The 25,139-nt window shown below is 50.6% G+C and overlaps 1 protein-coding gene across 1 annotated transcript; it reads right to left on the minus strand.

Moving 5' to 3' along the window:
• Positions 1-1,161: 1,161 nt before the first annotated feature.
• On the minus strand, positions 1,162-25,134 carry RNF167 (ring finger protein 167). The gene is made up of 10 exons (XM_081168021.1): positions 25,027-25,134; positions 18,793-18,923; positions 18,612-18,692; positions 15,843-15,965; positions 14,877-14,964; positions 14,678-14,768; positions 9,314-9,419; positions 7,747-7,840; positions 3,596-3,676; positions 1,162-2,909 (listed from the first exon to the last, which is right to left on the minus strand). The coding sequence occupies exons 2-10, from the start codon at positions 18,886-18,888 to the stop codon at positions 2,521-2,523; spliced, it is 1,149 nt and encodes a 382-aa protein (XP_081024147.1). The 5' UTR covers positions 18,889-18,923; positions 25,027-25,134; the 3' UTR covers positions 1,162-2,520.
• Positions 25,135-25,139: the final 5 nt, after the last annotated feature.

Here is a 25,139-nt window from a genome sequence, read left to right on the forward strand (position 1 = left end):
GCATGATGCTGATAAAACCAAGGTTGCAGCTTCAAATCCCCGTAGGGATTGTCTGCCCGTTCCTGCATTGCAGGGGTTGGGCTAGATGACCCCCAAGTGTCCCAGCTACGGTTTTTGCCTTTTCTCCAAGCTTAAAAGCCCCCCCCCCGCCTCGTTTTTGGCAGCCCTTTTGTGAACCTTCCTCCTTCCCGAGCCGCTGGGGGCCCTGCAAAAACCTGCGCTGGCTTCTCTCTCCACCCCAGGAAACCTTTTATTTCTCGAAAAAGCCTCCTCCGTCACCCACATCTTCCGGCGACATCGGAGCGCCGCGCTCGCAGCCTTTCACCGCAGCCGCTCCCCAAACTGCCGCTTTCTCTCTGCGTTGGGGGGGGGGGGAGGTTAAGAGTCCTAAACGAATCAGGCCAAAGCGAGGGGGGCGGTCTCTGTCCCTATCCCCATCCCAAATTGTCCGGGTGACCCCAAATCAGCCCCCAAACGGGAGAGCTAGGCCCTTTCCTGCAAGTGGTGAAAGCCCCCTTTCTTCACTGAAGGTGCAGTTGGGACCCCGGGGGGTCATCCATCCCAACCCCCTTTGAGGCAGAGATTGACCTCCAAGGAAGGAGAGGCTGCTGCCTTCTGATGGAGTGGAAGAACCTGCCGGATCGGGCCCAGAGGTGCCCCTTTAGTCCCCATGAGGAACCAGCGAGCAAGAGCCACACTCCCCCCCCCCCACAATTTCCACTAAATTTGGGTCTGTGGTTCCGATCATTTCATGGGGGTTGAGCTAGATGACTCCGGGGTCCCCCTTCTGCAAAAGCCCTCTCCTCCTCCATGCAGCCCTCCGGAGAATTGGTTTAATCCTCTTTTAAGCCATCCAGGTCTGCAACTGCCCTAGTCTCCTGTGGCAGGGAGTTCCATAGGCTAGGAGGGTTTTGTTTTTTTCCTGTCCCAAAAAGTTCCAGTGTTAGGAAAGAGGGAGGAAAAACTTCTCTCTGTGTGTGTGTGCATCGGTTTAATAAACATTGCCTCTTCTGGGCTGCGCGTCAAACCTCTTCCTCTGCTCTTTTATGGGGCCGGGCTAGGAAGGGGGTGGCGTTCGGAGCCTGTTCCTCTTTTGCCCTAGTTAGGCAGCAGAAAACCGTTCGCTCCCCCCACTTTGCAAACACAAATAGCCCAGCAGACTTTTATTTTAAACCATCTTCCGTTTATTCCGACTTAAATCTCTTTTTTTAATATTATATGGAAGTCTTGATTTCCTTTTCCCCTCTGCATCCAGGGCATGTCTGAGCCCTTTGCTGGGGGGGGGTGTCTTCCCCACACTCCCCCCCCCCAGGCAAAAGCCCCAGCAGCAGCCCCTTTGCATCCCCACCATAAAACTGTACAGTGAAAAATAAAAAGTCCTTTACAGTAAAAATTATTCAAGGCGATCAAGAGAAGGCTAGGCAGCAGCGACTCTGGCAGGCAGCAGCTGGGGGGGCGAGGAAGAGGAGAAATGGCCCCCCACGGCACCCCTACCCCCAAAAAACCAGCACCCCCCCGAGGCCCGTTGCTTGTTAGTTCCTACGCGGAAAGAGGGTCAGTATCCTGCCCGTTGCAGGGGTGGGCAAGAAACAGACCCCTGGCAGAAATTTCCTGGGGGGGCGTGGAAGGAAAAAAGGGGGTTAAAAGGTAGAGTCCCCCCCCCCCGCAATAATCATTATTATAGGATGCTAAATTTGGAAGTTAGTGTTGAAAATTAGGAAGGTCAGCATTCCCAAGAGGAGGGGTTTTTTTAATTTTGGAGGGGGGCAGAGAGAACAACAAGCCCCCCCCCCAATTCCTTGGCACACAATGGGGAGAAAAGTGCAAAATCGCAAGAGGGAGGAGGTGGGGGGGCGCTGCAATGTGGGGTGGTCTACACCCAAAGGACCCCCCCCAACCCACCCTGGGAGTTGTAGGGTGCTGGGGGGGAGGTTTGGCATGCTTTGCAAGGGGGGGCTCCCCATCCATGTGTTAAATTTATATACTGTCCATCATCATGACCTCCTCACTGCCCCCCCCCCAAAGATACAGGACTTTCTGGCCCCCTCCCCACAAAAAAATACTGTGTTTAATTGGGACACCCCCTGCACCAAGTTTGGGGAAGGGGAGGCTCTGCTTCGGCCGCTATGGGGTCTCTCCCCCCCACACACACAGGAAAAAGGGGGCTTGTGCTCTGGGGGGGAGATGTGTGCCCCCCACCCTGCAAAGGAACCAGGCAGGAGATACCTGCCACTTCCCTCTTGGCTTTTGCATCCTGTTTCCCCCCCCCCCAGAAAAAAAGACACCCAAAGGGGTCTTGGACCGACCCCCCCACCCCACTCCTGCCCTGCGCCCCCCCCCCAATGCTGCAAAGACCCCCAGACTCCCTGAAAAGTTAACATATATAGTGGAAGCTCAGTGGTCAAAAGCAAGAGGGACGAAGTAGGGGGGTCAGCTGCCCCCCCACTTCCGGGTTCCCTTTGGGGTGGGGTGCCTGACCCGGGGGGTGCCCCTCTTGTGCCCCCCATGCCCAGCGCGGCGCTAGACTGGGAGGGGGCCCCTGGGGAGAAGGCCCTTTGTCTGGTCCCAATCCTGGTCCCCTTCGCCCCCCAACTCTTCCGTGTGGTCCTGGGGGGCGGCGGAGGGGGGCGACTGCCCCATGCTCCCGAAGGAGGGCCCCCCCAGGGCGGCGCTGGGTGAGGGGCGCAGGAGGGGGGTGCGCTCCGAGTTGCCCCTTTCCTCCTCCTCCTCCTCCTCCTCTTCCCCATGGCCCCCCTGGCCCCCCGCCTCTTCCTCGTCCTGGGGGGCGCGGAGACCCTCTTCGCCCTCCGAGTCCGAGTCGTCCGGGCAGCGCAGCACCCTCTGCTTGCAGACGGGGCAGGTCTTCTTGGTTTGCGTCAGCCAGGGGTCCACACACTTGCAGTGATAGGCTGGAAAGAGAGAAGAGATTGAGGGGTCCGCCGGATGGGACACTCCAAAGGTCATCCAGACCAACCCGCCGGCGGCGCACAGGGTGCAAAACTCAAGGATCCCCAGAAGATGGCCGGCCAAACTCAAGAATCCCCAGAAGACGGCCGGCCAAACTCAAGAATCCCCAGAAGGTGGCCGGCCAAACTCAAGAATCCCCAGAAGACGGCCGGCCAAACTCAAGAATCCCCAAAAGGTGGCTGGCCAAACTCAAGAATCCCCAGAAGAGGGCCGGCCAAACTCAAGAATCCCCAGAAGACGGCTGGCCAAACTCAAGAATCCCCAGAAGATTGCCAGCCAAACTCAAGAATCCCCAGAAGACGGCCGGCCAAACTCAAGAATCCCCAGAAGATGGCCGGCCAAACTCAAGAATCCCCAGAAGAGGGCCGGCCAAACTCAAGAATCCCCAGAAGATGGCCGGCCAAAAGCCTCCCAAGGTCCGTCCAGGGTCACAGGAGTTGTAGACTTGGGAGGGACCCCCCAAGATCATCCAGCCCAACCCCGATTCCAGCTAAAGGACCCCTGGGGCGAAGGGTCGCCCGCCCCTCCCCCCTCCCCCCGTTTGCAAACTATCCTCCTCAAATTGTGGCGCCCAGAACGGGACGCATCCTGGCAAGGGAGCCCTTTGGAGTCGCTGGGTTCTCCTTACCGTGAGAGCAGGGCAGGATTCGCAGCCGCTCCCCGTCTTCGTACTCCTCCAGGCAGATGGCGCAGACGTCGTACTCGTCCCCTGCGGAAGGAGGCGGGGAGAGACATCGTCAGGAGGGGATCCCGTCATCCTCAAAGAAACATGGGGTGGTGGAGTTGCAAGGGGAGCCCCAGAGGTCATCCAGACCAACCCCAGGAAATGCTGAAGAAATCCATGACAGGCGGCCAACTGACCGACAAAGGAGCCTGCCCCCCTTCTCCCTGACCACTGGCCGGCCATAAAAGCGAACAGCCTCTCTTATCCATCTCCACCCAAGGCAGGATCTGTTATCTGGGAGCAGGCAAGGCTATTCTGCATGCGAAGGATTCGAACCCGCTCCCTCCGTCCGGGAGTCCGGCTCAGGCTGCTGCCCCCCCCCCTTCAGTCAAGACGCCAGCCCTCAATTCTCAGGATGCTATTATTCATCGCTAATTGTCGTCTCGCTTATTAATCATTAGCTGCAGGGGTTGGTCACCAATCATCATGTGTTGTTATTTATCGCTCCTGTAATTCTTATTAACGTCTGCTGCCGTTATTTATTACTACTATTATTAGCCGTTATAATTATTAATTGCTTGCCCTCCACCGTTAAGGTCCCGGGGTGGGTGACCTCCATTGAAAGGCAAAGCTAGAAGCACAGAAATAAGGCAATTGCTGCACTGCTGGGGGGCTCGGCTGGATGACCGCTGGGGGTCCCATCCATAACTCTATAGGTGAAGGAAGCACAGAAGAGGAAGGAGGCTCCCAGCACCGTCTGTGTGGGGCAGCAAAGGGTGGAGTGGGGGGTCAGAAAAAGGTGGTGGTGGGGGGTTATTAACCTCAAAAGGAAGTACTGAATTTCCACATGCCTGGGATTCTGGAGCTGCGATTCCCGCATTGCAGGTGGGTTGGGATGGATGACCTTTGGGGGTCCCTTCCTATTCTACCACAGATTCCTTGCGCGTTGCAGGCGGGTTGGGATGGATGACCTTTGGGGGTCCCTTCCTACTCCACCATGGATTCCTTGCGGGTTGGGATGGATGACCTTTGGGGATCCCTTCCTATCCCACCACGGATTCCTTGCGCGTTGCAGGCGGGTTGGGATGGATGACCTTTGGGGATCCCTTCCTATTCCACGATGGATTCCTTGCAGCTTGCTTTGGGGCGGGTGGGGGGCTCCTCTATCCTCCCCCAAGTTGTGCATGGGCCTCTCTCTCTTTCCCCTGTGAAAACAGGAAGAGGCCTCCCTCGCAGCAGCGGCGTCAGGGAAGGGAAGCGGTCAGAGCCCGGCTGCCGCTGCTCAGCTGAAGCCTGCAAAACTCTCTGCCGGGCCTTATAAGGCAAACGGCAGCCGGTCGGCCGCCGGCCTCTCCCTCCCGCTCTGACTCAGCCTTGGCCAAAGCCGGGCGGGAGACCGAGGAGAGGAAAGGGGCGGGGAGGCCGCAAGAGGCCCGTCGGATCAGGGCCCCGGCCTCGCTAGCATCCCGTTCTCACAGGCGCCAACCGCAAAGGCGGGATTCGAACGCAGGACCGGCGCGGAAGCACGGCTTGCTTCTCACAATCGCCTCCGGCAGCCTGATTTCCCCTCTGTGAATTTGCCCCCAAAGGTCATCCAGCCCAACCCCGGTCCCTTGCAATGAAGGAATCGCAGTTGCAAAATCATTGGGGTTGGTCTGGATGACCCCCGGGGTCCCTTCCGTCTCGACGGTTCTAGGATTCTCTCACCCAGCCTCTGCTTAGAAAGGAAGGAGGGGGACTGTCCGTCTCTGGAGCGGCTCTTCCTCAGAAAGGGGCCGATTGGGACCTTGCAAGGTGCTAGTCCCCAATGAGGACAGAAGTGCAGAGCTAAGCCAGGGACCCTCAGGGGTCATCCAGCCCAACCCCCCCGCAATGCAAAGGGGAAAGTCATCCCCATTTGGGGACAAGTCTCTACAGTCGCCCCCCTCCCGCGGTTCATGTCGGGGGCTCTCTGGCTACCCGGACGCCTGGGTCCCTCTCCTGACCGTTTCCTTGAAAGCAGTAGAAGTCCGTGATTCGCACCCATGCCCCTGCGTCCAAAAGGAGGCTGAGGATGAAAACCCTGCGCCCCCCTGGCCAGGCGGGACGGCTCGGCATAGGAACCCAAGAAGCGGCCTCCTACCCACTCAGCAACGCTGCCAATGGCCGGCAGCCGCTCTCCGGGGTCCACACACACACATTTGTGTGTTCAAAAGGCTGGGGGAGTCCAACATTCTCCCCGTCAAAATTAATTGCTGCTTTTCTGCTGTGGAGGAAATTGCTGCCTGAAAGGCAAGATGTTAAAGAGGAGAATCGGGTTGGGCGGCTGCAGTGCCCGGGGTTGGGCTGGATGACCCCTGGGGGTCCCCTTCCAGTCCTTCGGATTCTGGGCTGGAAAGGAGGTGAAAAGGCAAAGGCCTTCCTTTCCCCTTTCGCAAGAAAGGCAGAGAGAGAGAACGGAAAAAACCCCCAAGGTGTGGGTTGCAGCGCAGTCAAGGCTGTTGCAGCGCGGCTGCTCCCCGCCCCCCCTTTGGCCCTGAAAGGGGAAGGAAGATACAGATCTTTGGCGGGAAGAGGGGGGGAGAGGAGGGTGGCAGGGCGCCCTCTGGCGGGGAAAGGGGGCACTGCAGGGATGCACACACACACACACACACACACACACACACACAAACACACAAAAACACAGACACAAAGACACACACACACAAAAACAAACAAACACACACACAAACCCAGACACAAAGATACACACACACACAAAACACACACACAAAGACACACAGACACAAAAGCACAGAAAAACACACACAAAAACACACACACAAAAACACAGACACACACAAAAAACACAGACACACAAACACACACACAAAGACACAGACACACACACATAAAAAAATCACAGACACAAAGAAACACACACACACAGAAAACACAGACAAGACACACACACACACACACACAAAAAAAAAAAACACAGGCAGAAAGACACACACACACACACACACACAGACACACACAGAGAGAGAGAGAGACAAAGACACACACACACACAAAATCACAGACACAAAGACACACACAAACACACACACACACACACACACACACACACACACACTCTTCTGGGGACAATCCCTGCTCCTCCTAGTCCAGGGGTCAGCAAACTTTTCCAGCAGGGGGCAGGTCTACTGTCCCTGAGACTTTATGGGGGGGGCCAGACAATATTTTTTTGGGGGTGGGGAATGAACAAATTCTTATGCCCCACAAATAACCCAGAGATGCATTTTAAATAAAAGGACACGCTGATTCCTGGACCGTCCGCGGGCCGGATTGAGAAGGCGATTGGGCCAGATCCGGCCCCCGGGCCTTAGGTTGCCCACCCATGTCCTAGACCAGGCCCTCCAGCTGTTTTGGGACTACAACTCCCATCATACATGACACCAGTGGTCAAGGATGATGGGAACTGTAGTCCCAAAACAGCTAGAGGGCCACATTTGGCCATGCCTGTGACCTAGACTTTTCCAAGCCCCCCTCCATCCCTTTCTCCTGCTCCTTCCTCCATCCAGCTGGGTCAGCGCCTCCCCGGAGGCGCCTGAGATCCGAGGCAAGGTGGCAATCAGGATTTGAACACAAGACCAGCCCTCTCCCCTCTGTTTCCAGCAATTGGCCTTCAGAAGCGTTCGCTGCTGTGGCAGACAGTAGCCACATGGCCAGTGGCCACCGATAGCCCTTCTCTCCTCCATGCATTGGCCCAATCCTCTTTCAAAGCCATCCAGTGGGAGGGAGTTCCGCAGGTGAACTGGAAAACGAATTTCACTGCTGTTTCTGCGTGTGCAGAGGTGCCATTGCCGGAGTCTGCTCCTCCCGTGCCTGGGGACACCTGCCCTCTCCCTCTGCCGCCCCAGCAACTCCATCGGCTGTGATTAGATTCCTGCATCGCAGGGGGTTGGGATAGATGACCCCCCGGTGTCCCTTCCAACTCTCTTTATTCCGATTAGGAGGTTTTGCACTACGCCTCCTCCAGCTTGTGGGGAAAGGGCTGCTTCTCCAGGAAGCTTCCTTGCCCGGATCCGGCCAGCCGCCCTCTCCCAGGCGGCAGCCCTCCCCCCCCCGGGACCACCCCACACACACCTTACCTTTCTTGTACTTGTGGACGGGGACTTTCTTCAGCTGCTCCTTTGAGAGCCGGTTCCTCCTCATCCTCTTCCGGTGCTGGATGCAGCGCACAATCTGCTCCGCAGGGAGAAATGGGATTTGTGATCGGCTCTTCTTGCCTGGCACGGGGTTGGGCTGGATGACCTCTGGGGGCCCTTCCCATTCTACGATTCTGTGCTTCAAGGAGTCCTTAGCAGGGGGTTGCTGCTATTGCACACCCCTCATTTTAGGCACAAAACTCATTTTTTTTATCCCAATACATTCGTGGAAAAGAATCTCTAGAATCACAGAATCGTGGAGTCTGAAGGGGACCCCCAGTGGTCATCCAGCCCAACCCGCTGCATGCAATGCAGGAATTTCAGCTCAAGCATCCAAGGCAGACGGACATCTAACCTCTGCTTAAAAACCTCCAAGGAAGGAGAGTTCACAACTCTGAACAGCTCTGACTGTCAGAAAAGTTTTTCCGACAGCTTAATCGGAATCTCCTTTCTGGGCACTCGAAGCCACGGGTTCGAGTCCTACCCTCCAGTCCAGGAGAAAAAACAAGCTTGCTCCCTCTTCCATGTCACTGAGATCTTGGAAGGTGGATACACTATAGTCTCCTCTTTTCCAGGCTGAACATCCCCGGCTCCTTCAACCGTTCCTCATCAGGCTGGGTTTCCAGACCCCTGTCAATCTCTCAGCCCACCTTCCGGCTTCCCAATCTCCTTCCCAAACTGGGGTGCCCAGAACTCCAGCCCTCAAGCCGGGGGGCTGACCAAAAGAAAAAAAGACAGTCACGGAACCGAGAAATTGCACAAATGCCGTGAAAATCCCTGAAACGAGAAGGAATCGACTAGAAATATTATCGTATGGAAATAAACTAAATAATAAGAATAAAGTTTAAGGAAGAAATTAAACAAAGCCTTAATGGGATGCCGGCTAAAACCTCGTCTCACTGAACTATTCAGTTTCCTCAGAAGGAATTAGAAAAATCACAAAGCTTAAATGACCAAATGTTTTTAAAAAGGGGGTAGAACTCCCAAAAATTCTGAAGTATTATAATCCTAGCTCACCCAAGGCAGCACCTGGGGGAGGGATCTGAGCAAATTAATGAATGTTAGAAAAATGTTGAAATGAAGTTATATGGCTTTAGTAGAAATATTATAAGGAATTAAGTACAGATAGGTTAATAGAGTATTAAAGGAAAAAAGAAGGTTAGAATGAGCTAAGATAATTACAGGATAGAAAACAGAGGAAGATGGAAAGGAATTGCTGAAATAATTAACAAAAGTGGAGTACAAAAAGGGAGGTGTGAGGAGGTGGTGGAAATAAGGGAATGAAAGATGGGATAATGAAATTGTTTGATTTATTTTAGCGTCTTTGTCTTGTTTTCTTAATTTGATGTGTTGTATTGTATTGTTTTTCTTTTCTTTTTTTTAGTGTTTGTGGGAAATATAATAAATATTATTTTTTTAAAAAAAGAGAGAGAAACCACGGGAGCCAAAACTATGGAGGTGTCCGTCCATCCATCCATTCCGCCCCCCCTTTCCTCGCACGGTCACTCACCAGAATGGTGCACATCACGGCCATGACAATTCCCACGACTCCCGTGAAAGGGATCAGGTAATAGCCCAGGGGGAAGATGTATTCCGGGATCAAGATCACTTGGCCTCTGCGGAGGAAGAGGAGAAAAGAGAGCGGATTCAGAAACCCCAAAGATCTCAGCCTTGGCTCAGAATCTGGGGTGCAAAATAATAATAATAATAATAATAATAATAATAATAATAATAATAATAATAATAATTTATTTATATCCCGCCCTCCCCAGCCAAAGCCGGGCTCAGAGCGGCCAACAACAGTAAAAATAAAACGGTTTACATAAAATCACAATCAATTAATTAAAATACATTCTACAATCAATTCATTCTGAAATCAATTCAGAGTCAATAAGAAGGGGAAATATCATCAGACATCCGTTTCACCCCCTTGGGCACGTCGAGCGCCAAGGAAGGTGCGGAAGATAAAATTGATTTTTTTCCCCTTTTTCCTTTCTTTCTTTCTTTTTAAAATATATTTTCTTTTTTACCAACCACCAAAACACAAACAGTGAACGCCACGCCCCCCCCCCGGCATTTGATACATTGGGTATACAATATTCAATAATACAGAATATTCAGTAATATACATATTCAATAATATTCCATAATAACGTATTCACATCAACCATATGAATGCTTCTATATTCCTTAACACTCCTCCCTCCACAGGGTTTATTTCACTTTTAGCATCTTAATTGCCCCAAATTAAATATGCAGAAAAAGCTATAAAATAAACTGTGCGATAAAATCAAGATATTAGAAAAAAAGCACAACGAGAATGATTGGACGTTTTTGTTCTAGAAGACTTAATTGGTCAAGTTTATGAGAATACAACCGATATTCTTTTGTTTTAACGTTAATTCTTCTTGGCTTTTTACTTTTATTCTTGTTATTCCCTTTTCATTTTCGTGCGAAATTTTCTTGTAACTATTTGTAATGCATTTTTACGACAGTATTTTAAATCAATAAAGATATATTCAAAAAAAAAAATAAAGGGAAACTTGGCCCTTTTATCGTTTTAAAATGCCACCTGCTGGACGGTTTGAAGTTAGGAAGAAGGTAAAAAACGTAAGGAGAACCTGCCGGATCAGGCCCACCCAGTCCAGCCTCCTGTTCCCACAGGGGCCAAACGGGGGCCCCTAAACCAGGCATGGTCAAACTCGGCCCTCCAGATGTTTATGGGACTACAACTCCCATCATCCCTGACCGCTGGTCCCGTTAGCTAGGAATGATGGGAGCTGCAGTCCCAAAACAGCTGGAGGGCTGAGTTTGGGGGTGCCTGCCCTAAAGGGAAGCCCCAAAGCAGGATTCGAACACAAGACCAACACTTTCCACAACTGGGATTCAGAAGCATCTGGCTGGGGGGGGGGCAAAACACAGCCACCCAGGACTAGTAGCCATCGCTTGCCCTCTCCTCCGCCGTGAATTTTTCTAATCCTCTTTTAAAGCCATCCAGGTAATAATGATAATGATAATAATTTATTATTTATACCCCACCCAGACAAACGGTTAGAGTATATTGAATTGGCTAGATTAACAGAGGCAATTAGAGACCACTACCCGGTAATTGCAATTAGCGCAATTAGAGTTTCAAAAAGCATGGGGGAAATGCAGAGAATACTTCACAAAACAGCACCCTAAAATACACACCTGGACTTGTTTCGATTAATGTCTGCAGGAGACTTTGTGGATATTTAAGTTATAATTAGAAAAATCTTAATAATTATTCATAAAGAAAACAGCTTATAAGAAGTAAATAAGGAGGCCAGATACAGGATAAAGGAAGCCTTTAATTTGGTTGTTTGCTTATTGTATGTTATGTTCACGTTCCAATAAATTTAAAAAAAAATTATACCCCGGCCATCTGTCTGAGTTTCCCCAGCCATTGCTTGGTGGCCCATCACTGGCCCCAGTGGCAGGGAGTTCCACAGATTAACTGCACGAAGAAAGAGTTTATCTTACCTGTCCTGAATCTCCCCAAAATTCCTGAGATGTCCACAACTTCTGACCACGACTATAAATAAAATTCCCATCATGTCTGTCCTTTTCTCCAAGCTAAAAGCCTCAAGCCCAGGGGAGTCTTTCCAGCCCCTCGATACTTTTGGGGGTCCTTTTCTGCACCTCTCTGCGGATGATACCCAGCTCTACCTCTCTTTCAAATCGGAACCAGTGAAGGTCCTGTGTGAGTGTCTGGAGGCAGTTGGAGGATGGATGGCGGTTAATGGATTGAGGTTGAATCCTGACAAGACAGAAGTACTGTTTTGGGGGGACAGGAGGCGGGCAGGTGTGGAGGATTCCCTGGTCCTGAATGGGGTGACTGTGGCCCCTGAAGGACCAGGTGCGCAGCCTGGGAGTCATTTTGGACTCATCGCTGTCCATGGAGGCGCAGGTCAGTTCTGTGTCTAAGGCAGCTGTTTACCAGCTCCATCTGGTACGTAGGCTGAGACCCTATCTGCCTGCGGACTGCCTCGCCAGAGTGGTGCATGCTCTGGTTATCTCCCGCTTGGACTACTGCAATGCGCTCTACGTGGGGCTACCTTTGAAGGTGACCCGGAAACTACAACTAATCCAGAATGCGGCAGCCAGACTGGGGACTGGGAGCGGCCGCCAAGACCACATAACACCAGTCCTGAGAGACCTACATTGGCTCCCAGTACGTTTCCGAGCACAATTCAAAGTGTTGGTGCTGACCTTGAAAGCCCTAAACGGCCTCAAAGGCCCAGTAGACCTGAAGGAGCATCTCCACCCCGGACACCGGGGTCCCTCTCCCAAGGGCCTTCTGGCGGTTCCCTCCCTGCGAGAAGTGAAGTTACAGGGAACCAGGCAGAGGGCCTTCTCGGTGGTGGCGCCTGCCCTGTGGAACACCCTCCCATCAGATGTCAAAGAGAACAAGAACTACCAGACTTTTAAAAGACATCTGAAGGCAGCCCTGTTTAGGGAAGCTTTTAATGTTTGATGCATTACGGTATTTTGAGGGACGCGGGTGGCGCTGTGGGTTAAACCACAGAGCCTAGGACTTGCCGATCAAAAGGTCGGCGGTTCGAATCCCTGCGTGACCCGGAAGCTGTATGCCGGCTCCCTCGGCCAGTAAAGCGAGAGGAGCGCAGCAACCCCAGAGTCGGCCACGACTGGACCTAATGGTCAGGGGTCCCTTTACCTTTTTATTATGGTATTTTAATATTTTCTTGGAATCTGCCCAGAGTGGCTGGGGAAGCTCAGCCAGATGGGCAGGGTATATATAATATAATATAATATAATATAATATAATATAATATAATATAATATAATATAATATAATATAATATAATATAATATAATAATATAATATAATATAATATAATATAATATTATATTATATTATATTATATTATATTATATTATATTATATTATATTATATTATTATTAGACACAGCAGCCCAAACGCAGTCGCACAGCAAACTGGTCAACGTGATCCATTTACCGAAATGTAACACACACCTTTTGGGGCTGAGTTATGTTGTGAATATTAGGGTGCACAATAAGATTTGAGGGCACATTTACATTTGCCGGCAAACACTTTTGGGGGTTCAATTGTTGTTGTTTTTTTAAAATGCTTTTGGATGAAAAATCTTTCTAAAGGTAGTTTTCTATTTAAGTTACATTATAGGCCAAGGGCTATTGATCAGGAATTAAGGATTTGAGTTCTTCATGCATGCTAAAACTCAGTCTAAGCTTTTTTTTAAAAAAAAAATGTTTAACCACATAAGTTAACAAACATATGCTATAATGTTATTGTTTTAGTTAAATAATTTTTTTAAAATTGTTATTAAGGAAATGATTATTTTTCTCCTTCCAATAAAGAACAGCAGAAAAGTTGTCCAAACATAAACAGTCAACTTATTAAACCTCACCATAATTTCATAATTCTCTATGTATTTCCAATAGTATAACCAAATCAGTCATTTTTTATATAACTGTAAAAACGACTCCGAAAATTCATTATTCCAAAAATTGAACCTTCATCTGGTTTGTAAACATTAAGATTATACCAGCAAGAATGAGTTTCCCTGTAAAAAAAATATGATTTAAATCAAGTCTTAGTGACTAGTGATTTAAATCGTGATTTAAATCGATTTGATTTAAATCGATTTGATTTAAATCGATTTGATTTAAATCATGATTTAAATCGATTTGATTAAATGGTGATTTAAATCGATTTGATTGAAATCAAATCCACCCTGCTTTCTGGGGTACAAGGTTTTGAAAATCGAGGCGCACATTAGATTCCAGGGCGCATTCAATTTCCGTAAATGCGATATATGGGGTTATAGACGTATTTTCATCCCTGGCGTCTTACAGAGTCGCGGTTTTAAAACTTCCCTTTTCCTTCCGTCCCTTTTCCTGCATTGATACCCGAATCGGCGTTGCATCGCAACACTGAAAAAGGTACTATGATGCATATATGGTGGAATTGTTTAAACGTCAAACAATTTTGGGAAACAATATACAATGAAATGAAAAAAATGTTCAGATATTCATTTAGGAAAACATCCGAAGGTTTTCTATTGGGAATAGTGCCAGGAAGTCTAAAGGAAGAAGACAAGACATTATATTTATACGCAACAGTAGCCGCAAGGCTATTGATTGCGAAAAATTGGAAAAGTGGTATTATACCGACAAAAACAGAGTGGCTTGCCAAATAATTGGAGTATTACAATAAATCCAAAACAATGGGAGAAATTGGAAGGATCTCAAAAGAGAAGATAGACAAGGTGTTTAAAGGATACTTGCAAAATCATACTGAAAAATCAGAATGCCTATTAGAATAAACAAGTTCCGTTATAAATAGTGAAATACTAAATAAGATGGATAACAATGTGAAACAGAAAAAGAAGCAGAAAATTGGTTTAAAACTGTGTGAAAGAAAGTAATAGAAGTGGAAAGAAATTGCAATTGAGTAGATAAAGGAAGTATCTGTGGGACTGAGTGTGGGTATGTATGAATATTTTTAAGGATTGTATAAAATGTATGTTTGTATATTCGTAATATGTATGTATTAATGTTGAATTATTTTAAAATAAAATATTTGGGGGGGGGGATTGCCCGGCCGCAATCTCCGCATTTCACCGTGATCCCCGTGTCGCAGGAGGGGGTTGAGATGGATGACCTTTGGGGTTCCCTTGCAACTCCACAATCCTTTGACCACAAGCGCTAAACTGGGGGGCAGTGGGGGCGCTTGGGGGGCAGTTCAGGCACCCTCTTTGCCCCCCCTGCCCAGTGCCGGGAATTTCAGTGCGCCGATAAATGAGTGTCCCCCACCCCGCCCCACAGCCGCTGCCCCATAGCTCCTACCCTTTCTCGTAGGTGAAGGAGTCGCGAAGGAGTCTAGCGGCCGTCTCCCCGATGAAGACGGAGGGGATGGTGATCAGCTTGCGTAGTTCCTCTGGGGGGCGGAAGAGAAAGGGGGTGTCAACCAGGAGCCCCCAGAGAGGTGCCAGAGAGGGGGTTCAGGAAAAGGGGTGCGTTATCTGCCCCCCAGAAAAAAACTCACCGTTGTCCCAGACCATGTTGAGCAGTTTGTCCGAACCCACATTGTGGACGATGGCGGCCCGGAAGCCGGCCTTCTGGGCGTGGAATACCTGCGGGAGGAAGAGGAGGAAGGTCAAAGTCTGAAAAGCACTCTGCGCATGCTCAGAGGGTGCTGTTTTCCCAGCCGGCCCACAACACACGTCCCAGGGAGGGGAAAAGAGGGGCAGAGAAATGGCCTTGCGGGAGCAGAAGAGGCCGAGCTCACCGCCAGGAGGGTCTGGCGGATCGGGCCCAAAGGGGCCCGTCTATTCCAGGGACCCAAAGAGCCCTCCGAACCGAGGGAACATCAGGGTCCAGCCTCCTGTTCTCACAGGGGCCAACGTGGCGCCCAGGATAGGAAACCCAGCGGACTTTGTCCAGGATTCGAACACAAGACCAAATCCCCCCCTCCTGCGGTTTTTGGCGAGCGCATACTCAAAAGCACTGGCTGCCTTTGTGCGGCCGTCCTGATTCACCTCCACAAAAATGCCCGGTCCTCTTTGCAATTATTATTATTATTATTATTATTATTATTATTATTATTATTATTATTATTTTATTTATACCCCGCCCCTCTGGCTGGGTTTCCCCAGCCACTCTGGGCGGCTTCCAACAGAACACTAAAAACAGAATAAAACATCAAACATAAAAAACTTCCCTAAATAGATGTCCTCTAACAGTCAGATCGTTGTTTATTTCAATAATAATCATAATATTAATAACTTTCTGATTTCTACCCCGCCCAAAGAAGACACTAAAAACAGAATTAAAACATTAAAAACTTCCCTAAGCAGGGGAAACCGTGGAGGAAAAGGCTATTTGGACAAGGTTGGTCCCCTCTTGTGGCAGGGAGTTCCACTGTCTAACTGCGCGAGAAAGGGCTTCTATCGGCCCCGAATCTTCCGCCCCGGAGCAAAAAGGGGGCTCATCCTGAACCCCCCTTGGTCACCTTGAGGTCAAAGCTGCAGTCGTTCCTCCGGATGAGGGCGATGAAGACGGTGCCGTTGGAGAGAACCGGGGCGTCTTCAATGGCCTGGCAGGCGTTGGCCGGCTTGGCTTCCACCAGAAAGCCCTGGAAATGAGATATATGGGGGGGGGGGGAGAGAGAAGGGTCAGCCTGGTGCCCCCCCCTGACCTCAAGGACCGGGCACAAGTTCTGCCCCAGAGTGTCAGGGACAAAGGCGCCAGAGGCTGGCAGGATCCGACCAGAATTACAGCCCCTTCCCCTGCTGTCTTTTAATTTAATCATTTCACAAAAGGCATCTCTCTATTTACTTAACCACCCCATTAATAATAATAATAATAATAATAATAATAATAATAATAATAATAATTCATTTAACGGCTCCTCCAAATTCAGTTATTTAATTATTTCCTTAACATTTTTTATTTTTATTTTTTTGCACCTTGTTTTTTTAAAAAAAGTTTATTTATTTAACGGCTCCTCCAAATTCGGTTATTTAATTATTTCCTTAACATTTTTTATTTTTATTTTTTTGCACCTCGTTTAAAAAAAAGTTTATTCATTTAACGGCTCCTCCAAATTCGGTTATTTAATTATTTCCTTAACATTTTTTATTTTTATTTTTTTGCACCTCGTTTAAAAAAAAGTTTATTCATTTAACGGCTCCTCCAAATTCGGTTATTTAATTATTTCCTTAACATTTTTTATTTTTATTTTTTTGCACCCTGTTTAAAAAAAAGTTTATTCATTTAACGGCTCCTGCAAATCCGGTTATTCCTGCTGTCTTATTTAATCATTTCACAAAAGGCACCTCTCTATTTACTTAACCACCCCATTAAATAATAATAATAATATAATACATTTAACTGCTCCTCAAAAATTTGGTTATTTAATTCTTTCCTTAACATTTTTTTCCACCCCCTTTTTTTAAAAAAAAGGTTATTCATTTAACAGCTCCTCCAAATTCGGTTATTTCATATTTTTTTTTGCACTAAATTATTATTAATGTTGCAATACATACATGAAATCTTTACATATCGATACATATACATTATATTTGTAAATTTTCACATTCTGTTATGTACCGACGTTTATCCATTTCTTATTTCTTCCCCGTGCCTGACTTCCTTGTTATTATTTTGTCACTTTATTACTGAGATCGTCGTTTTGTATCTTAATAATTCCCGTATTTTTCGGACTATTGGACGCACCGGTCCATAGGACGCACCTAGATTTGGGGGGGGAAATAAAGGGGGAAAAATTTATCCCCCCCCCCCGCCAGGCGCGGGGCTGGGGCGGGGAAGCCCGAGCTTCCCCCTCCCCCAGAACGGGACCCAGAGCCATGCCGAAGCTGCGCGCAGCTTTGGCATCGCTCTGGGAGCTTGCGGGGCTGGGGGAGGAGGAAGCCTTCCGCCAGCCTCCAAACCAAGTCGGGGGACAGCGGGAATGGCGCGCTGCGCCTCTCCCGCTGTCCCCCGAGTTTGCGGGGCTGGGCCAGCCTTCTAACCAAGTTGGGGGACAGCGGGAAGGGCGCGCTGCGCCTCTCCCGCTGTCCCCCGAGCTTGTGGGGCTGGCGGTGGGGCTCTCCTGAAGCCTGGAGGTTGTGGGGCTGGTGGGGGGGAGAAGCAGGCTTGCTTCTCCCACCCCCAGCCTCCAGATCAGGTCGGGGAATAGCGGGATGGCGGCGCTTCGCCATCCCCCTATCCCCCGAGCTTGTGGGGCTGGGGGGGGGGGGAGAAGCAGGCTTGCTTCTCCCCCCGCCAGCCTCCAGATCAGGTCGGGGAATAGCGGGGTGGCGGCTCTGCACCTCCCCGCTGTCCCCAGCTTTTGGGTGCAGGCTGCTGCCCGCAAGCCTTGCGAGCCCGCGGGACATCCCGCCGGGCTTGCAAGACTTGGGATAGCTTCCTGAAGCCTGGAGAGTGAGAGGGGTCGGTGCGCACGGACCCCTCTCGCTCTCCAGGCTTCAGCAAAAGCCTGCATTCGCACCATAGGACGCACACACATTTCCCCTTCATTTTTGGAGGGGAAAAAGTGCGTCCTATAGTGCGAAAAATACGGTAAACATTCGATCTTATGTATCTGCTTAGCTTAACTTTGTGAAATCAGTCTATACATATCAATAAATTCTCGTTTTGAGCATCTTTTGGGCATCTATCCTTCTACACATTTCAATCCCTGTTGGAGATTTCGATTAGATTGCATTGCCGTCATTTTTGCTAATCGTTTCAAAAAAAATTATATTGCCAATATTTCAATGTTGGTACTTCTTCTGATTTCCTTGACATTTTCATCTGTCGCTTGACTGCCCCCCCCAAAGTCCCTCAAAATATTATTTAAAAAAACAATTAAACTATAGGTAAAAGACCCCAAATGTTCAAAACACCCGTGAAATTAAAACCAGCTATGAACTAAGAAACACAGCGGCGTTCAGAGACCCCTGGGTATAGGGCGGTATATAAATCCTAATAATAATAATAATAATAATAATAATAATAATAATAATAATAATAATATTGCTTGTTAGCCGCCCTGAGCCTGGCTTTAGCTGGGGAGGGCAGGGTATAAATATAAATTATTATTATCATCATCATCATCATCATCATCATCATCATCATCATTAATAGAAGAAGAAATCTGGGAAGAGCCTCCTGAAAAGGGTTCGGGGCTGTCATGAGGCAGAGAGTTCCACAGGACCACACAGAAAATATTGATTTCTGGCAGGTTGTGCGGCACCCGTTTTTTGGGGAGACTCACCACGAGCCCCTCGTGCGGCAGGGGCTCCCCAAAGAGGGCCGGCAGGTCATTGAACTCCATGCTGGAATTGTGATCCGACATCTGTTTTTCGGGGAGACGGAAAGAGAAAAAGAGTTGGGTAAGTCTGGGGAAACGCAATTTTGGAGAATAGGGCTTACCGTGGGGAGAAGGGGAGACTCACCGCGTGAATGTAGCCCTGGGCAGCCGGCAGCTCCAGGAGAAGGAAAACCGGTAGGACCAGGAATGCCGCCGGGAGCAGGTTCTGCGTTCGAATCATGGCGCCTGGCAGGCAGGCGGGCAGACCAGCGACTCCTAGGGCAAACAGAAACAGCATCGCAGGAGAGTCAAGGGAAGGAGCAGGGAAAGTTTAAAAGAACTTTTGTGAGAAAACCAGAAGCGTTTTTTATTAGGAATTCTGGGTTACATACGCTGACATAATAAGCGGAAGTAGATAAAAGGACTTTACAAGAACAGAATGGCGGACAAAGATGATGGCCTAAGGCGAAAACGACCGGGAAGATCAGAGATCAAATGGATAATAAATTAGATAAAGAATGGGGGGAATTTGTAAGTTACCTAAAAGAAGACTGCGAACAATTAAAAACATGGGCAGGATTCTAAAAAATAGGGTTCAGAGAATCCTATGTGTGTATGATGACGACTTATTTGGGACGCTACTTGTTAAACCTAAAAATGAATTTTAAGAATTTTCTTTTTTTAAAAAGGAAGGAGCAGGCCCAGGCAGCCTTTGGACATGGCCTCTGACCATGTCCAGAGTGCCTGCCACCCCCACCATCTGGAAGAGGATGTGGAGAACAGGCTGGAACAGGATTCGAACCCTGAACTCCCAGGTCCTAGTCTGACACTCCAACCCAGTGTTTCCCAAAGTTGGGTCTGTTTTGGGACGGCAACTCCCATCCTCCCCTAGCTGGCAGGACCAGCGATCAGGGATGATGGGAGCTGTAGTCCAAAAACAGCCGGAGACCCAAAGTTTGGGAAACTCTGCTCTAACCACTGCACCACATTGCCTTCCTGCTGTGGGGCAGCTCTGTCAATTAAGCCGGGGGGGAGCAAAATGCAGTTTAGAGAAGGATCTGAAATGCCTGGGGAGTGCAAATTGGGGACTTGGCCCCCAAGGTCACCATCAGGGAGCTTCAGGGTCAAATGGGGGTGGATTTGAACCCTGCTCTCTCAGGTGCCAGCCTGGCTCTCTAACCACTAGGCAGCGCTGCCTTGGCGGGTTAGAGCGGAGGGTGCCGGTAGCCGGAGGGGCTGCAGCTCTGTGGGGAGACCACAGGCAGGCCCCGGATCTGGAATAGGCGTGGGATCAGCGTCCCAACCTCAGTGTTCCCCTTCTGTAAAATGGGAACAACCAGGCGCCAGCCCAAAGCGACAGGATTCTTGCAGGGGAGGAGAACCATTCGATTTGGAAGAACTCTCTGGTGGAGAGAGCCGTTCCGACGGTCAAGAGAACCCTCTCCAGAGATGGCAGACTCTCCTTCCTTGGAGGTTTCCAAGCAGAGCTAGTTGACATTCCTGCCTCGCAGGGGGTTGGGCTAGATGACCGCCAGGGGTCCCTGACAACTCTTCCATCCTATGATCTTGGAATCTCCCTCGGAGGTTTTTAAGCAGAGGTCGGGTGGCCGTCTTTCGGGGATCCTTTAGTTCAGGGGTCAGCAAACTTTTTCAGCAGGGGGCCGGTCCACTGTCCCTCAAACCTAGTGGGGGGCCGGACTATTGGGGGGTGTGTGTGAACGAATTCCTTTGCCCCACAAATAACCCAGAGATGCATTTTAAATAAAAGGACACATTCTACTCATGTAAAAACATGCTGATTCCTGGACCATCTGAGGGCCAGATTGAGAAGGCGATTGGGCCAGATCCGGCCCCCAGGCCTTAGTTTGCCTACCCCTGCCCCACAAGTCCACCTTCTCACCACACAGCAAAGTCCTTGAGATGCAGCGTGGAGCAGTGGTGAGCGTGCCAGGCTAGGACTCGGGTTCAAATCCTACCCCCTGGGCTGCCATGACGCTCACTGGGTGTGACCCGGGAGTCCAGCCGCTGCCTCTCAGACTAGCCTCCCTTGCCGGGCGGTTGTGACAAGAACAAGGCACATGCCGCCTTGAGGATATAAATGCTGCTAAATAAGGATCACTGTGGAGCCCAAATGCTGAAACTCCTTCCTGGGAAAAATCTGGCATGCGGCGCATGATTCCTGGAAGGATTTCAGAATGCGCAGCGCAAGGAACGTGCGGTGAAAACGGCTTTTGCCAGCGAGGAAACTCAGCCAACCTAGGAAGCCCAGCTCCCATTAACCTCGACATCCCAGCTCCTCAAGTGGCGCCAAGACACCTCTTCTCTGCCGCCATGTTTCCTGTGCACACTGCGCATCGGTGCGCCTGGAGCGATAAGGGGGGCAGTGCATGCAGCAGCCGGGAGGCGCCACCCTCGAGGCGCGCCCTGCTTCCCTGAGGCGCAACGCTGCCTTTTCTCCCTTGCTTCGGGGTCTGTCCTCCATGCGCAATGCGCAACTCTCCCCGCCCACCCTCAAAAGCCACCGTTGGCGCAACCCACAAGTCTCCATGCGCTGCCACAACGGTCGAGTCGGGGAGATTGGAGGCGCGGTGGTGCATTTATACCCGCACCTATTCAGCATGGCGCCAGACCTGGCCACAGCGAGGAACGCCTTGGTTGCGCAAAGCCTGGACTACTGCAATGCGCCGCTCCTGGGGCTGCCTCTGAAAAGTGCTTGGAAACCTCAGCTGACCCAAGTTACTGCAGGCAGACTGCTGACTGGGGCTGGCTATAGGGCACAGATGCCACCCCCTTGCCAGAAGAGAGCTGCTGGCTGCTGTTCTGTTTCTGGACAGAATCATCGTTCGAAGGGACCCTCAGGGTCATCCAGACCAACCCCTTGCCAAACCGGAATCTTTCACCCCTATAAAGCTCGACACGGCTTAGGTCCAGGTTATCTGAAAGGCCATATTCCCTCCTGGGTTTGGATACTTTTGGGGTGGAGGTCCTGCCGCCCTCGAAGACCCAGTTGGTTGGTTGGTTGGTTGGTGGGGTGGGGGGCACAAAGCATGGCCTTCTCGGTGGTGGCTCCTCCAGAGAACTTTGGAACTCCCTGCCTAGGGAAGCCGGAATGGCTCCCACCTGGCTGTCCTTCTGCTGGCAGGGGAAGCACCAGAAAACTGATTCTCCAAAGAGAAACCTAGGTTCTTGTAGAATTACGAGCACTGAAAGGGACACCTGTGGGTCATCTAGCCCAACCCCAGCCCCTGCCATGCAGAAATTGCAGCGAAGGAATTCCTGATTAAGAAGGAGATTCCGCCACCAAGAGGACTTTGGGGAGCTGACTGCTTTCAGGAAAGGCCGATAACATAACAATAGCCTGTCTGTTCTTAGCAGATCTAGTGTATATTCATGTATAATTCTTCCCCCACAATGTTTTCAGCTGCAAGGTTCCCTGAGTCAGGGAGGAAATAAATCCAATAATAAGGAACGTGCCATTTTTGGCCATGAGCTTTACCGTCCTCATCAATCATTTCACTTCTATACTGTTTTATATCTCACCTCAAAGCCGTTTACGACACATCAAACCGGAATAAAACCAATTCAAGTTCTCAGAAAAAAATATTTCGGATCCTGCTCGAAGGGACATTTTGCTTTCCCCATATTTAGTTACCGACTTTTTATAGAGCTGGCCCATAGCGGGAGGAATCTAGGAAGGCAGTGGGGTGTAGTGGTTAGAGTGTCGGGCTGAGACCTGGGAGATCTGGGTTCGAATCCCCACTCATTCAGGTGACCTTGGAGTCAGTCGCAGCCTCTTGGCCTACCTCACAAGGTCTTTGTAGGGACGACCTGCGGAAGGGGCCGGACTCCTGGGAGTAAATTTTAAAGAGCCGAACCTCAAAACAGTTTGCAAACATGTTAAAACATTAAATTAAACGATGCACAATCAAATCGGTTCAAGTTGCAAGAAATATATTTCCTGCTCAAAGTCACATTTTGACCCTTGCCAGTTGCAAAACGCGCCTGGCCCCTGGCTAGTTTCTAACACTGTGTTTGCCACAATGGAATAATAATAATAATAATAATAATAATAATAATAATAATAATAATAATAATAATAATAATAATAATAATTTATTATTTATACCCCGCCCATCTGGCTGGGTTTCCCCAGCCACTCTGGGCGGCTTCCAACAAAACACTAAAATACAATAACCTATTAAACATTAAAAGCTTCCCTAAACAGGGCTGCCTTCAGATGTCTTCTAAAAGTCTGGTAGTTGTTTTTCTCTTTGACATCTGGTGGGAGGGCGTTCCACAGGGCGGGTGCCACCACCGAGAAGGCCCTCTGCCTGGTTCCCTGTAACCTCACGTCTCTCAGGGAGGGAACCGCCAGAAGGCCCTCGGAGCTGGACCTCTGTGTCCGGGCAGAATGATGGGGGTGGAGACGCTCCTTCAGGTCTACTGGGCCTTTGAGGCCATTTAGGGCTTTCAAGGTCAGCACCAACACTTTGAATTGTGCTCGGAAACGTCCTGGGAGCCAGTGTAGGTCTTTCAGGACCAGTGTTATGTGGTCTCCCAGTCACCAGTCTAGCTGCCGCATTCTGGATTAGTTGTAGTTTCCGAGTCACCTTCCAAGGTAGCCCCACGTAGAGCGCATGGCAGTAGTCCAAGCGGGAGATAACCAGAGCATGCGCCACTCTGGAGAGACAGTCCGCAGGCAGATAGGGTCTCAGCCTACATACCAGATGGAACTGGTAGACAGCCACCCTGGACACAAAACTGACCTGCGCCTCCATGGACAGCGGTGAGTCCAGAATGACTCCCAGGCTGCGCACCTGGTCCTTCAGGGGCACAGTAGCCCCATTCAGGACCAGGGAGTCCTCCACATTTGCCCGCCCCCTGTCCCCCAAAAACAGAATGCCTCTTTGCCACGGGGTTGGACTAGATGACCCTCGGGTCCTTTCCGGGACCCTACGATCTCAACTCCATTGCTCGCTCTCACAGCAATTCCCTTGTGCCGGTTTGCAAGGAGGAGAAAGGCGCAGAGCGGAAATGGACATGCTATTAACATGGGACAAAGGTGGGGCTTTTTGAACTGGGGTCGCCAACCTGGTGCCCAGAAATCTCCACATTGACACAACCAGTAGCAAAATGCGGCTGGAGGGTTTCGAACCCAGTTTTATCCACCCTGAACCTTCCAGCATTGGATGGAGTGTTACAGGAAAGGAAGAAAACCTTTCCTCTGCCCCCTTCCTTCTTCTCTGGGGCTTGGATTGCAGAGAACCAAAACAAACACATTATTTTCCTGTCTCTTTCCTGCTGTTGAATTGCAAACGGCTCGGGGCAGAGACCTGCCCGACTTTGCCAAACTCCAATCACAGAGAGGAAGAGATGGAGTTGGCAGGGTCAGGCCCCGGGCTCACCCAACCGGGGGTCGTCGCACGGCAGCGGGTTGGACTGGATGACCACTGGGGGTCCCTTTTGACTCCACAACCCCATAACCCGCAGCTGAGATTCCGGCATTGCAGAGGGTTGGAGTAGATGACCGCTGGGGTCCCTTCCAAGGCTCTGATGCTGACCTTTGGGCTGCACAGAAGCGCCCAAAGTTGGGGCACAAGATTTGGGGCACCGGGGACAAGAAAGAGGCTCTGGCAAAAATAGCCTTGATCTCCGGCCCCTGAGGTTCTGCCAAGGGGCAAATGCCCCCCATTTATGCCCTGGACTAGCCAGACTGGGGGGTACACCCTCACGGGGGCAGGACACCCCAAATCTGGAGGAGGGAGTGATGTCAAACGAGGGGAGCAAAATATTCACCCCAGATCCTGCCCAGTTTCCCCTTTTTTGGGGGAGGGAGATCCCAAGCTGCCCCCCAACTCTGCCCGCCACACCCACCATCAAAGGAGACTCCCCCCTGCCCCCTGCGCCCTCCCACCGCCAGGAAAGGCGCCCTAGGGCCAGTGGCGTAGCGTGGGTTGTCAGCACCCGGGGCAAGGCAAGTAATTTGCGCCCCCTAACCCTAACCCCCAGATGTTGCGCCCGGTGCGGCCGGCCCCCCCTGCACCCCCCACGCTACGCCACTGCCTAGGGCGCCCCCACCCAGCCCAAAGGGGTGCCCCCCAACCCTGGACCGTGGGGCGCAGGACGCACCCCTAGAAACAGGGCGCTCCCCCACCCCCACCAGGAAGGGCGCCCCAGGGTGCCAAGGGGGCGCCCCCACCCACCCACGGCTGCTCCACCCCGACCCTCGACCCTGGGGGCGCAGACGCGACCCTCCCCCCTGCCTTGGGGACCCAGGAGTCCGGGCAGGAGGCGCCTGCCCCTCGCCCACCTCCTTGCAGGGGACCCAGGCGTCCGGGACGGGAGGGAGGGGGAGGCTGCTTCCCCGCAGGTCACTGACCTTCCCCGGGGGGCGGGGCTGGTGGGGGTCGCGCGCCGGGTGGGTCTCCCCTGGGCTGCCTTCTGTTTACAAGCCCCTCCGCTGCAACATGGCTGGGAGATCTCGCGAGAGGA

The sequence above is a fragment of the Podarcis bocagei genome (assembly GCF_964188305.1).
Source record: "Podarcis bocagei genome assembly, chromosome: 13".
Lineage (NCBI taxonomy): Eukaryota > Metazoa > Chordata > Lepidosauria > Squamata > Lacertidae > Podarcis > Podarcis bocagei.